Genomic DNA, 14,288 nt, shown 5'->3' with positions numbered 1-14,288 from the left:
CAGGGGAAGGTACAGATTGATTACACCAGGCTTGAAGCTCAGGAACACTCAGCAGATGGGCCAGGCTCGGGGCTTTTGGGGAGCAGAAAAGACAGCTGGCTCCTTCAGGTCCGGAGAACGTGGCCGTAACAGGCTAAAGCCGGTGCCTGGCCCAGGAAGGCCATCTTAGCACAATAGGGGTTGGGGCCCCCGTGGCCAGGTGTGAAACATCCTTGCTCTGCCACACCCACCACAGCTCCTCACCGCCCTCAGGATTAAGTCCAAACTCCATAGCGGTGTACAAGGCCCACAGAACCTGGGCACGCACCTCCCAAACCCCCTCTCCCCCTTGCCCCACACCAGCCAGACCGAACTACTCTCAGTCCTTCAATGCACCCTTCTTGCTGCCTTTCCCTCTCTGCCTGATTTCTCCACCCGACATTCCAATCGGCTAGCCAGTCCTCACCCCTCGGGGCTCAGCTCACCTCTGCCAGAAAGCTTCCCTGACCTTTCCTGACCCCCTAGATTATGGAAGGGTCCCCACTCACTGACACTTCTATCGGTCCCTAGACTTCCTTCTCGTCCCACTTCCTAATGGACCCTTTGTTCCACATTAGACTTTGGCCCCAGGAAGGAAGGGAGAGTGTTTCAGTAGTTCGTGGCTTTACCCCAGTGCCTAGCATGGTACCTGTTCACAGGTGGTAGACAAATATTTGTTAAACGAATTACTGTTAAAAGTCTTTTGAGAGAGTTGCCTTAAGCTCTCCATGTGTACATCGCTGTGTGCATTTGAACGGGCTCTTGGTCTCTCAGATATCAAGGCTGGGGAGAGCCAGCCCTTCCCCCACTCCCTCCCCCTGATCCCACCCCACCAAAAATATCATCCCCCAACAGATGTGAAGTTGGTATAGATTACAAAGTGCTTTTACAAAGGTCCTGGAAGTCACCAGCACCTTTTTACAAATGAGGAAACTGAGGCACAGAGAGGTTAAAAGTGTCTTTTTGTTTGTTTGGGGGGGAGATAATTAGGTCTATTTATTTTTTTATTATTAGGGTTTGGTTTTTTTGATGGAGATACTGGGGATTGAACCCAGGACCTCATGCATGCTAAGCACACACTCTGCCACTGAGCTGTTCCTCCCTCCTTAAAGTGTCTTGTTAATAGGGGCGGACAAACTCGCTCTGCTTTGGCTAGAACATTCCTAGTTTTAGCACTGAAAGTCCCATGTCCCAGGAACTACCTCAGTCCTGGACAAAATGGGACAGCTGGTCACCCTTCTTATCCAGTTAGTATTGGCAGATCCAGGACGCAAACCTAGGACTCCTGACTCCTAATCACATGTCCATTCCCTGCTCAACTGCCTCTTGAGAGGCCTCAAAATTCAATGGCCCGCCTGGGCATTGTCTACCCTGTGGATGGGCCACTTGGCACCATCCTAGAGCACCTCTCCCCAGAAGCATGTGCTCACGGAGTACAAGGCATTAATATTAACCTAAATCAAATACAATTCAGAGGCTCATTTCTGGAGGAAAAGCATTTTACACAACATAGAAAGAAAGTAAATCTATTATTAAAGTAACTTCATAATGATATTAAAGCGAATTTTAAAAATAAAAACCCATCATCCACAAAATGTTTCCCATTCCCCATGTTGCCTTTGCATTTTTCTCTTTCTAGGTGCGTATTTTTTTTTACAGAACTGCAGTGAAGTCGAAGTATGAAGCTTGTTCTTTTTCTTCACTTCACATTACAGAACCTTGGTTCAGATTTGCCTCATGTCCCTCCATGTCACTAGCACCCCTCATTAGCCCAGATCACAGGGAATTTAGGCTCAGGGCTGCCTCCTTCCTGAAAGACCCCTTTCTCAGCAGGCATTGCTAACTCAGGGCCCCAGCTGGGGGGCTCCTGCGGTTGCCATGTAAACACTGTCCTTGTGCATGTGTGCCGTTTGCAGGGCAGTAGGACACAGCTTTCATCAGATCCTGAAAAGATCAGGGCCCTAGAGAAGGACATGCAGCCTCATGTCCACGCTCCCAGGGCGGGGGGTCCGCTGTGAACTTTCTCTGCAGGGTTTGGGCTGACCCAGGATCTCTGCTCCTCCTTTACCATAAATTCCATTTCTTGGCTTCTATATTGCTCTTAAAAAAAAAAAAAAAAAGATGAGTAGTCCATCCTGCTAATTATGCTGACCACAACGCCCCCAACCCACCCCACCCCAGATCTAAAGAACAGTCAAAGTGGAGAGCATGCGGGTGGGAGGTTGAGTGTCTTCCTTTCTCTAAGTCTTTCCCCTTTCACCTCTTTTTCCATCGGCATGCTCCAAGCTGGAGTTCTGCCCATCCCCTTCCCATCTCTTGTTCTGAGCTCCCTGGTCCCTGCGGATGGATCCTCACCGAAACCATCTTCTTAGCACCACTGTTGAGTTTTAAGTATTCCCACTCCAAATTAAGAATGCTCCTCCGATCACATGCAGAATTCCTTAGGATTTTGGATGTAGTGATTCACAGGAATATATTGAGAGCCTTCTAACCAGAGGCAGAGTGTAGACTAATTTACTTTCTAGAATCCCTTCTTTCCAGAGAATTGGGTGGTTCAAGAGGGAACTGGGGCCTTTTAATCATTGCTCAGAACTCCAGCCCCCAAAGCCAGGAGATCCCTGGGACACCATGGCCCACAGGGGCGAGGCTGGTTGCATGTTAGCCATCATAGTACCACTCTGACATAGTAGATCATTGGAGCTGGGGGGGCAGTTGCATTCAGCTGATCTACTGCTTCAAGAGCAATGGCAGCCGTGGCAATGGGGAGGCTCTGCGGGGATCTCTTGAAGAACAACAATAATTAAATGTTGCTAAGCACTGTGGGATACAGAGGCACCATCATAATCACCACAGCTACCAGGGCAATGATAACAGTAATTAGATGCTGTGGTTTCCCAACTACCCCCCAGGAGCACTGCCTGGGGTGAGGCTGGCCTGTTAGGTTGGGGAAGGGGGCGCCAATGCCAGTGGATCCTCCCCGGGGCTGCTAGGACTTTGGCCGTACATCCTCTACTGGAGTCCTCCTTCTCCTCTCCTCTCCCCTCACCCTCAGCCTCAACTGACCCTAGACTGGGGACTTGGCACACAGGAGAGGGTGACTTACATTTGGCATATCACTCTAAAGTATGTTCAGGTTTATCTCGTCCTATCCATAGATCTCAGGGGGTTGGGGAACCTTGGGGACTTTTTAATAGGACTCTCTTCACATCAAAGTGAGCTTTATTAGCCAATTACTGAATGACACAGAGGGGCCTGGGAGGCGGCCAGGAGGGGAAGTTATTATTGTATTGTCTTTGGGCCTTTCCCAAGCCCAACAGCTGCCTCTCTGGAAGAGCCAGTAGAAGCCGAGGGAGGGTGGGTCGTGGGGATGGTTTTCCGGGGAGGGCACCTTCCTCAGGGCGGGTCTCCATCTAGTTGCTGCCCCCAGCCATGGGGAAAGTGAGAAAGGTGAGTCCTGTCCTTTGAGCGGGCTGTCATTCCTGAAGTCATCGAGTCACAGAGCCGGGAGGGGACGTGGAATTTATCCTGTCTACTCTCCCCACCAGGGCAAGAATTCTGTCTACATCATCCCTGATAAATGGACCTGGGGCTTCCATCTGAAAAGGGACAGGGAGTTCACCCCACTGTCGGCTCCCTAAATAGTCTTTCGTAGACTAGGTTGAATCTACTTCCCCAACACTTATGCTCATTGATCGTGACTCTTCTCTGTGAAAGCACACGGGCTATGCCTGTTCCTTTTCCCCTCTGGGTTTTGGAAGCTTGCTAATCACACCTCCCTTCCACCTGCTTTGGCCTTCTCCTTAATGAGCTCTGAAGCCACCTTCTAGTCTCTCCGCAGTTAACTCCAACTCCTACCTTTACTACAATGATCTTACTGTTAACTTCCCTGCGTTGCACCCCAAAACTTCCATCTTCACTGCTCTCTTCACCTTCCCTCCAGACTCAGAGGAAGATGGGTCCTCTCCTTCCCAAGGCAGACCCTTCCTCCACCCCAGTCCCAGCAGCCACGCCTCCTCCAGTGTCTGCTCCATGAAGTACACCCTCTTTCGCTTCTTACACCTGTGTTTTTGGCTACACCTGTTTCGCCAAGCCCCGCTGTCCCTAGCTCTCTTCCTTCTGCCTCAAGACGCTCAGGAGCTTTTGATTTCCCATCACGAAGCGGGAAATAAGCCCCTTGGTCTCTGTTGTGCTAATCCTCTCCAAGCTTCTGATCGCTTTGTTCATTCCACCCACCCCCGAAATTCTCAAGAGCAGGGTGGACACCAACTGCCTCTGCTTTTTCACCTTCCACATGCGAGAACCTCCCGCTTTGATCTGGGATCTGCCCCTGCTCTGCTCCCCACACTACTCTCTCAAAGGTCACAGGTGTTTCTGCCACTGTTTCCAAAGACCTCTTCTGATTCCCACCTGCTCTCTGCAGCATCAGACACTGTTGGCAACCTCCTCCTCCGTTAAATTCTCTCCTCACTTGGCTTCCATGACAACCCTCTCTCCTCGCTCCCCTCCTCCCTCACTGACCAGTACTCATCTGTCTGTCCTACCCACGTTATTGCCAGATTGATCTATGGAAGCACAGCTCCAACAGCTCTCAATAAACACTCTCTGTTTGGAAACCTTCAATGGCTTACCATTGCCTTCAGGAAAAAAAAATCATGGAGTTATAAAATGATGCAACTATCTGCAATACATAATAAATAATGTAATAACACGTCAGGGGGGTCAAACTTTTTTAAGCAGCAGAATCTTAAGAAGAATCTTTCTCAGAAGCCCAGTGTTTAAAGAGCATGAAACCATATGCTCTTTAAACATGGCTTCTACTGAAGCAGGGAACGGGAACCCCAGGATATTCTAGGGCTTTCAAACCACAATTGAAAAACCACTGAAAAAATTAAATTCTTCAGTCCACGGATGAGAAAACAGGCCCAAAGAGGAGAAGTGATTGGTAGAAAGCGGCACGGGATATGAGTTAGTCAATCCACACATTTTCATTAAGTGCCTACAAAGTGCCAGGCACGTTCCAGGTGCAATGAAGCCGAGGACAAGAGTAATGTGGTCCTGCCCTGGAGGGGCCAACAGCCTGGTGGGGAGCGAATCAAGTATTATAAACAACCATTGAAGTGGTCACAGGTACGCAAAGGAAGGTGAGAGAGCACGTAGGAGGGGACCTGCCTGGTCTGCAGGGCAGAGTGGGCTACCCTGGGTAAAGTGAGCCTTAGGACAGCTAAGGAGCTGGCCAAAAGAAATGGAAGAGCATTGGGGCAGATGGAACCGCTTAGGTGAAGGCTGAGGAAGCAAGTTTGGTGGCTGGAACGTCTGGAAAGCCCAGGGGCTCCTACTCAAAACCCTGGAGCAGAGTGAGACAGGGCTGCAGAAGCAGGCAGCCCCACTGGCCTTGCAGAGGACCTGACCCTGGCCTCAGAGGCTGGCAGGCCAAGGAAGGGCTCTCAGGCATTGGGACCGAATCGTTTGCATTAGAAGACAATCCACTGCTAAATGCAATGTGGTGTTATAGACTGGATCCTGGAACACAAATAGACATTAGTGGAAGAACAAGAAACCTGAATAAATCTGTAATTCAGTTAATAGTATTATACCAATGCTGATTTCTTAGTTTTGACAAAGGTACCATGGTTATGTAAAACACTATTAGGGGAAGCTGGAGGAAGGGCATATGGAAACTCTGTACCATTTTTGCAACTCTTCTGTAAATCCTGAGCTATTTCAAAAATTTTTAAAATGTTTTAAAATACATATATCCCTCTGGCACTGTGGCAGAGAGGAGCAGAGCTGGATGCAAGGTGAGAGATTATAGTAATAATGATGACTAACACTTAAACAGTTCTGCCTGTACACCAGGCATTGTTCCAAGCACTTAATGTGTTCAATTCATTTAATCTTCACAACTCCATGAGGTAAGTACTTTATTTCCTCTCATTTTACAGATGAGAAAGCTGAGCACAGAGAGGTTAAGTCAGTGGCCCAAGGACACACAGCTACTGAGTGCCACAGCTGGGGGCGGGGGTTAAGGATTCAAATCCTGGTAATCTAGCTCCAGGGTCCCGAGTGCTTGACCACTACATTGTGCTCCCTCCCCAGTGTGCACTAGCTACACTGCCTAAGGATCAGGCAGAAATCATGAGTGCAAGGACGAGGGTGATAACAGCAGAAATGGAGCGATGTCAATCACTAGACTTAAGACATATATTAGATGCAGATGCAACAGTTACTTTTGAATGGAATGGTGGTTGAAAAAGAGGAAAGAAGCAAAACTGACTCTTGGGCTTCCTTCCACCTTAGGGGTAGGGACCAGAACTTAGTCTCCTGTGCTTCTTTCTGCCACTGAGGGAAACATTCCAGACCTTTCTCAATCTGGTTGCACCTACCTGTCTCTTTCTCTTCTAATCTTCAAAATGTAGAACAAACTGGACCGCCTGCTGTTCCCAAATAGGCCCCCTACCTCTCCCATCTCCATGTCCTTGTATGAGCTGTTCCCTCCACCAAAATGCTCTCCTCCATCTCCCTTGGTCCAAATCTAATCCAGTCTTCAGGGCCACCTCTTCCAGAAGCCTTCACCCACTCTCTCCTCTAGATGCCAGCATTTTTTGGCCTCCATACTATAATATAGTTATCTGAATAGAGTCTTGGCTCTTCCTCACTTTGGTATCCTCAGTACATAGCATAGTAGGTGCTCAAAAAGATATTTGTTCAGTGAATCATCTGTCTGAGTAAACAAGTTCTATCTTATTCTCCTTTGCCCCTTCCTGGTTCCCTTTTGTCTCCTGCAATCCACTACATGCATACACTTACACACACACACACACACACACACACACACACACACCACCTGGCACCCATGTTAGTGCTTTGCATGTTTCAGGGGCTTGTTTAAAGATGACTGAACGACCACACTATCTCATTTACCTGCCTCCATCTTCTCCACCCAACCCAACCCCAGGCAGCCATACCAATCCCTAGACACACTCTCTGGAAGCCCACTTAAGAGCAGAAGATCAAAGAAAACTTGCCCAAGGATGGAGAGGTGGGAGAACTTGAGCAGGGAACCCATGGGCACTGGTGCATCTGGAATTGCCCCCTCAACCCATCCATTCAGCTCCTACAACATAGTGCTGCCCTGGAGGAGCAGACAGCCAGTGGGGAATGAATCAAATATTCAGAGGCAGAGTCTGAGGCCACCACAGTGAGCTCAGTCCAGCCCTGGTCCTTAAAATATTTAGGGCCAGACTGGACTACCACAAACCAAATGGATAAGGCATTCACTAGCGTAAAACCCTCCTCCTAGTGGCTGCCCAGCATTCACTGCATGTCTCTTCTTTACCCAAGCCTTAGGCTCAGGCTACAGCTACCTTAAATTCAGTCTCCTTAATCCTCTCCCCTCCAGGACATGCCTTTGTCTGATAGATGACTCACTCAGCCCCTGTGTCCCTTTCCCCCCTCCGAAGCCTTCCCTGGCTGAACTGGGCACTTCCTCCAAGATCCACCAAATCTTGTATGTGCATCTCTGGGACACACCACACACCTTAAATGCTTGTTTATAACATCAGTTTCTGTCCACCTTCCTCCACTAGCTCCTAACTAGACTGAGTGCCCTAGGGCACTGACGCTGTCTCTGCATCCCCAAGCTTGGCGTGGTGTTTGGTACAAAGACCGATTGCATCTGTTATGTGTGAAAGATGCACACATGAGTGTGAGTGTTCATGTGAGCACTGAATTAGACTACGGACTTTAGCAGGAAACCAAGAGACACTCCAGGGCTAGATCCCAAATAGTGGGAAAGTGGTGCTCTCTTGCCCATCCTCCTGCTCTTCTTCTCCCAGGAACTAGAATTTACATTTTATCAGGAACTGGTCACTTCCCCTCTGCTCTTGCCAGCTGGGCAAAGGGCAGCAACGGGCAAAGGGAGCATTGTCTGGTCAGGCGTCTGAAAATTTGCTTCGCCTTAGTGGGAAACTCTGTCTATCTGTCTGTCTCCTCCTGGGGGAGGGGACGGGGTCCAGCGGGAAGGAGTAGAGGCAGGCTTCGGGTTGGGCTGCCAAGGGCCAGGAGGACCCAGACGCCTTGGCAGGAAGCCAACCGCACCCGGATGTGGCGGGTGGTGAACGGGATGGGGCGGAGAGTCCTTGCCTTGCCACGGACACTGACTGGATGGGTCACTTTCGCGGGAATCCCGCAAGGCACTTAAAACAGAGGTCCCGCAAAGGGGGTAGAACTCAGTTTAGCGCTCTGTTTGGAGAGGGGTGAGGGGCTTCGAGTTTTGGAAAAGGAACTCCTGTAGGGAGCGAAGGATTAGAAAAGACCAGAAATCGCCGTGGCCCATCTCACTCGCTAATGCCCACCACCGGCTTCTCTGGCAGCTTCCGGAGGGTCCCTGCATAGCTGCCTCTCCATTTAGCGTTCACAGGAGAGGGAGCTCTGGCTACTGGGTTCTAGTCCGAGCCCTGCCACTTTCTGCTCTTGGACCCTTGGGCGACTCGCCTTACTCTTCTTTGGACCTTTGTTTTCTCATCTGTAAAATGAGGCCAGGGTTGGAGGAGAGGGCCTGTAGAAGCCCTTTCGGCCCGGACACTGCTAGGTCCTGTATTCTCCATACTGCACGCCCGCTCCTCCACAGCCCCGCCTCCACCGCGTCTTAACTCCACCCCCGCCGAGCAGCTTCTCCCCCAACGCCGGCCGCTAGGGGTCACTGCCTCCCTTTGTCAGCGCAGAGGAGGCCGACTAGCCCTCCCGCCCTCTGCCCGGCTGAAAGGCGGTCGAAGGGGCATCTCCCGAGCCAGCGGGCCGGAGCGGGACCCCACGGCCCTCGCCGGGGACCCGCCTCTATCTCGGGCCGGAAGGTGTGTGCGGCGGGGCGGAGGCCGGGGCCGAGCGCGGGCGCGCGTGGGAGCCAGGAGGGGGTTAACGCTAACCCCTCCCTCTCGGGCTGACATCACGGGGAGAGCGGCTGAGAGGCTGGAGCTCGGCGAGTGAGAGAAAGAGGGAGAGGAGGGAGCGCGGCTCGACTCGGCGCCCGGGCAGCTCCACATTGTTGCGGATCGCCAGGACCCGGCAGAGCGAGCGGCGGCGGCGCGGCGGGGACGCGGCGTCCCCGGCCGGCTCTCCTCGCGCGGAGCCTCACCGCCCGACCGCCCGGGACGCCGGCCGCCTAGCCGCGCGCCGGCCGCCTGGGCCCCGAGCCCACCGCGCCACCCGCCCGCCGCCCTCGAAGGACGGCCGGCCATGGACGCCTTCAAGTTGGAGCCGAGCGGGAGGGTGTGAGCGCGCCGGGGGCCGGGAGCCCGCGCCGCGCAGCCCGGCAGCCGGGCGCGCCGGGGGTGGGTCCCTCTCCCCAGCCCGGCTCTGCGTGGAAGGAGAGGGCGGGGACCGGCGCGAGGAGAGCGGAGGAGGAGAAAGGGGGCATGACTCGGGCAACTTGCGGCGGGCGTCTGCCGAGCCTCTGAGCCGGCGGCGGCCCGGGGCCCGGATTGCGGCCGCGCAGATCCTACCCAGCCCACCCCGCCCGGCCGACGGCTGAGGTTGGCCTGGATCCTCGGAGCGCCCACCGGCCAGCAGGGATCGCCTTCGATTCCAGGCTGCTTTCTGGAGCGCGAGGAGCGCTCTCCTCGCGGCCCCTCTCGCCGGATCCCCGGCCCCCGATGGCTCGGATGGGGCTTGCGGGCGCCGCCGGACGCTGGTGGGGACTCGCTTTCGGCTTGACCGCCTTCTTCCTCCCAGGTAAGCGCGTTCTGCCTCTGCCTTTTTTACCCCCATACACTGCCTCCCCAGAGCTGGAAGCTGGCTGGCGGGCACGTCTGGATTGTAGTGAGTGAAAGGAGCCAGAAAAGTTGGGTCACGGCTTAGGTAAGGGGGGTGCGGGTGGCACGGAGGAGAGAGGCTGAGGAGCCGAACAGGCTGCCCAGCAGGGAAGCAGTCAGGAGCACGTCTCAATGTAGCAAGAAAGCACTTTCTCCGCGCAGTTTTTCCACACACACAAAATAATAATATGTAATAGCGTTCTATTTATTTAATAACCAGCTCTCAGCTCGGGAAGCAGTTTGGAAACACTGCATGTTACATCAATGCAAAATAATCACGGTAATCACCGTCTCGGGGTACGAGACAACAGCCCCAGGGGGAGGGCGTCAGTCTCGGAGCTGGTGGGGCTGTGGGCTTGAAGGATAGCAGGGGGGGCTTCTTTTCTTTCGCCGGCCTTTCTGCCAGACGGTTTCGGGAGCTCGGGCCCCCTCCCGCACCGCGTCGCCCCACCACCGGCGCCGAGAGCCCGCTCCTGCAGCAGCGGCGGCTTCTCGCTCACCTGCGGTCCCTTTCCGGGAGGGTGAGGCCCGGGCCGCGCGGGATCGCAACCTCCCGCCTTGCGCGGGGCTGGTCTTCGCCTCGGAACTCCAATTCCAGTTTGGGGGGGTTCTCCCCGCAGAAGGTGCCTCGGGCTTGGTGCCAGCCAGGTGGCTTCATGACCCACTTTCCCGAGCGTGCCCCGCGTGTCCTTCCTCGAGATGCTGGCGGCCGAGGGGTTAACACGACGCCCGACCCCGGGGGTGGCCAGCGGTGGCCCCTCTGACGGGTGGGGTGGGGGCGGAGGCTGGGACCGGCCCGGGCGTATTGTGTTGGGGAATGAACTGGAAAATCCGTTTAGGAGGCAAATCCGACCGAGTCCCCTCGCCTGGATTTAACTCTTTGTGTCCCTGGGGAAGCTGCCCGGCTCCCACGGTGGCTGGCGACACCAGCGTGGGTCGGGATGGGGGTTGGGAGGGTTCCTCCAGCCTTCGTGGAAGAAACCTGAGACGACCTTCCACCCTAGCTAGGTGGGGCCTGGGATAGTGGGTAGAGTGGGGGTTTGGCAGGAGCACGTGGCCATGGCCTTAGGTGGCAGAATAGGGGGTGGGAGTACGGAGACCAGCTCTGCTGGGGCAAGAATGTTAAATCTCGGCTGCGCCGCCGGCAGTGACAGAAAAGAGATACCTGCTATGCTGCAGACCCGGGGGGCGGTTTGTTACCTGAGGGGCCAGACTGGCTGCTAAGTTGTGGGGCAGGGTTGCACTCTCGGAAGGCAGGAACCTGGCCTCATTCACCTTTATACCTCATCTGCAGCCAGCTCACTGCAAGGGCTCCGCAAATGTCTCAGAGTGGCCATTGACACCGAAAGCGGTTTGTGAAAGCTGGCACCATGGTGCCCCCAGCAGCCTGGGGGAGGTCGCTGCCCTGCTAGGTGTGTGGGTGTGGGGTGGGGTAAATTCCAGGACACACAGACGTCACTGCCCATTAAAAAAGGGGCATGATTGAGCCCCTCACCAGCAGGGCGACTATGCTGAGAGTGAGTGATCTCACACTGGACCTCCTGTGAAGCTGGCAGGAGATACTGGAAGCTCAGACTCTAGCACTTGTCCGACCACTGGGCTTCTGGGAACCCTTCAGTTCCATACTGCCCATACCCAGAACCCAGCAAAAGGGCAGCTTTCCTGGGGCCTGGTTAGTCCGGCATACTAGGGGTTAACCTAATCCCAGATCGGACAAAGAGCGGGAAGGTTTGGGGAGAGGGAGTGAACTCCCACCCCCCATATTCTCCCCTCCTTTTGTTACTCTCTTCCCCCGCTTTGTGGTGGTGCGGTGCATCTAGTTAATTCCCTCCCTTCTTTGGGGGGGCTGGAGGGCTGCCCTTTTCCATCCCACTCAGGAAGTGAGGGCAGGGAAGTGACACTCTCACCTGGCTCAGGTGTGGACACTGCCCCCACCAAAAATCCAGATTGAGGGGGTGGGACACAGAGAAGGAACCCCAGCTCAGAGAGGCACTTAATAAGCGCTCCTTGATTGATCATAATTGTCATGGCTGGGTAGCGTCATTCGGTGGGGAAGCCAAAGTTCCCTGACCAGCCAAGCTCCTCCACCCAGTGCCCCTGCTGCCTCTGTGAAGGGAGGCAGGTGGATGTGGTAGTGCCCATATGACACTTGGACAGAGGCTGGTGGGCCCAGAAGTTGCCCTCCCACACCCCGTTTACCACCACCCTTGGGCAGCCTCCTGATTGCTGGCTGCTGTTTCTGGGGATGTGCCAGCCTGATGCTCTTTTCTGGGTTCTCCTGGGCTGTGTCAGGGAGCATGGAGGGGTGAGGAGAGGAGCCCGATGTGGGGGGGAGGGTGAGCCCGCAGTGGCGGTGGTGGGCCCTTGACTTCAAAACACTCCAAATCTGGCTATTGCTGTGTAAACACAGAAGTATGTTTTTAACAACACAGACTTTACTAGGCAGGATGGAGAGGCCCCGCAAGCCTCTAAGATGACAATCTGTGGTCCCTGCCTGTTCACTAAGAGGAGAGGGCCAGTGGGACATGGGGACTGCCTTCCAAAGGGACAGGAGGAGCCCGGGAGGGGAGGCAGAGAGCCTGCCTCAGAAGCAGGTGCACTGAGCTGGTGTCCCACCTACACCACACCCTCCCTAATTGGCTTCCCCAAACCTTTTGTCTGGAAAGAGAACACACACCCCAGGTGTCATGCACACCCTCGGAAGACCTGTCTTGGCCGCAGCACACCCCTTCTCTGCAGCCTGTGCAGAACTCGCTGTCATGGTGCTTTCCTTCAAAACTCGAGGTGTCAGGACTGTTGGGTTATTTTCCTGTCTCCCGACTGCTCACGGAGAGTGGTGTGCTCAGGCTTGCTGGGCAGGACCTTATAGCAAAACCAATTCTGCTGGCCTGGGGTTTGCAGTGCAGATAAGTGGGAATCCCAGTGGCCGTTTTGGAGGCCGCACTGTGGAGTGTCTCCGAATCAGATTCAAGGCCGAACAGTCAAGGCTGGAGCCGTGGAGGAGATGTTGCAGAGCCTGGGCCCAGCAGCCTGGGCTGAGTGGCCTCAAGGGGGTCTCGGGACCTGCCTTTCTGTGTTTGTGGGATGGGCAGCCCCCTGTTGCTTGATGCTGGCCAGAACTGTGCTATCCATTCCCTTCTCGGGCGCTCAGCTTTGCACAATGAATCCACCTCATCGGCCTGAACCAGGACCCAGTTGTATGCTGCCAGGATGGTCTCTAGCCAGAACCCTTGTGCTGACTGCTGAGCCAGTGGGCCAGGCTGGGGAGGCGGGTGGGCAGAGGGTCAGCCCCAGTTGCTGTGGCTATGATACCGCCATTGTTTAGCAGCTGACTAATGTTCATTGTTCAGCACAAACAGAAAATACCCAAGGGAGGTGTGAATATACCTTCGATTTTCCTGATTAGCCTGGTAAATTGAATGGCTCCTACCTACTGAGGGGACAGAGCAGGTGTCTGTATATTCACCTGTTTTGCTGATTTTTATTTTTAAACTTTGAATGCTAGCCAGTGGGCCAAGTTCAAATGGACTTTAGCCAGCTGTGGGAGTTAGGCTGTACTATTTCTGACAACCTGCATACTACCTCACCTTCACTATAGACTGGATGCACACACAGGTGTGCAAGACTGTGTGTGCACGTGTTGGTTATCTACAGTTCACTGTGCACGTGCAGACCCATGGGGACTAGGACAAGGAGGGGCGTGCACTGGGATCTGTGGGTCACCATGGGACTGGGACCACGGATAAACATCAAATGTATGTCCACATGTAGCTGATTTCTTATGGCCTTCCAGCTAGGATTTTATGAGTTGCTCTGAGCCTGTATTTATGTCAGAGTATCAGTGAGGGTGCCTTTGGAGGAGACCTAGGATTTGCCCTTAGCCAGCTCCTTCCAAGGCAAGCTGCCACGTCCTTTGAGGGTGAGAAGCCTGGACACTGCTTTCTTTTTCTGCTCTGTCCCTAACTTTAGACTGGGGCCTCTGCATCCTCATGAGGAGATGCTCATCTGGGGAGACTTCTCTCTCTTGTCAGCCTCCTTTTGTCTCCCTGGCAAACAGAGTAGCACTGGAACCTGGTATTAACTGAGGCCTGGCTCACCCCTGCTTCTCAGCATTCCTGACCACCTGGGAAGGGTCGTAGGAGATAGGTTTTCAGCTACTACTTTGGTATGTATCTTTGCTTGCTGCATGCCTGCATGAATACCTGGGGAAAAGGATCAGCTGGGGGAAAGGTGGTATACTCTGGGCATTTAAAAAGGAGCATGGGTTGGGGGCTCTGGCCCTCCGTGCACAGCCCTGCAGAAGCATATGCGTGCCTAGGCCGGCAACATACGTGTGTCTGTAGGCATCCCAGTTCATGCAGCAGAAAGTGGGAGCCTCCTTGTTGGAAAGGGAAGTGGAAATGAGGGGCATGGAGTAGGGAAGAGGGCCGTCCTGGGGGCCCAGGCCCCTGTGCCCAAGTC

General features: G+C 54.0%; 1 protein-coding gene across 1 annotated transcript in view; it reads left to right on the top strand.

Moving 5' to 3' along the window:
• The first annotated feature begins 9,252 nt into the window (after window positions 1-9,252).
• Window positions 9,253-14,288, top strand: part of NECTIN1 (nectin cell adhesion molecule 1) — a 62,003-nt gene continuing 56,967 nt past the window's right edge. The window contains exon 1 of the mRNA XM_031443493.2: window positions 9,253-9,747. Coding sequence (XP_031299353.1) covers window positions 9,669-9,747 — 79 coding nt within the window. The 5' untranslated portion in view covers window positions 9,253-9,668. The remainder of the gene's footprint in view (window positions 9,748-14,288) is intronic.

The sequence above is a fragment of the Camelus dromedarius genome, chromosome 34, assembly GCF_036321535.1.
Source record: "Camelus dromedarius isolate mCamDro1 chromosome 34, mCamDro1.pat, whole genome shotgun sequence".
NCBI classification, from domain to species: Eukaryota; Metazoa; Chordata; class Mammalia; order Artiodactyla; family Camelidae; genus Camelus; species Camelus dromedarius.
This window is presented reverse-complemented; position numbering and strand designations above follow the sequence as displayed.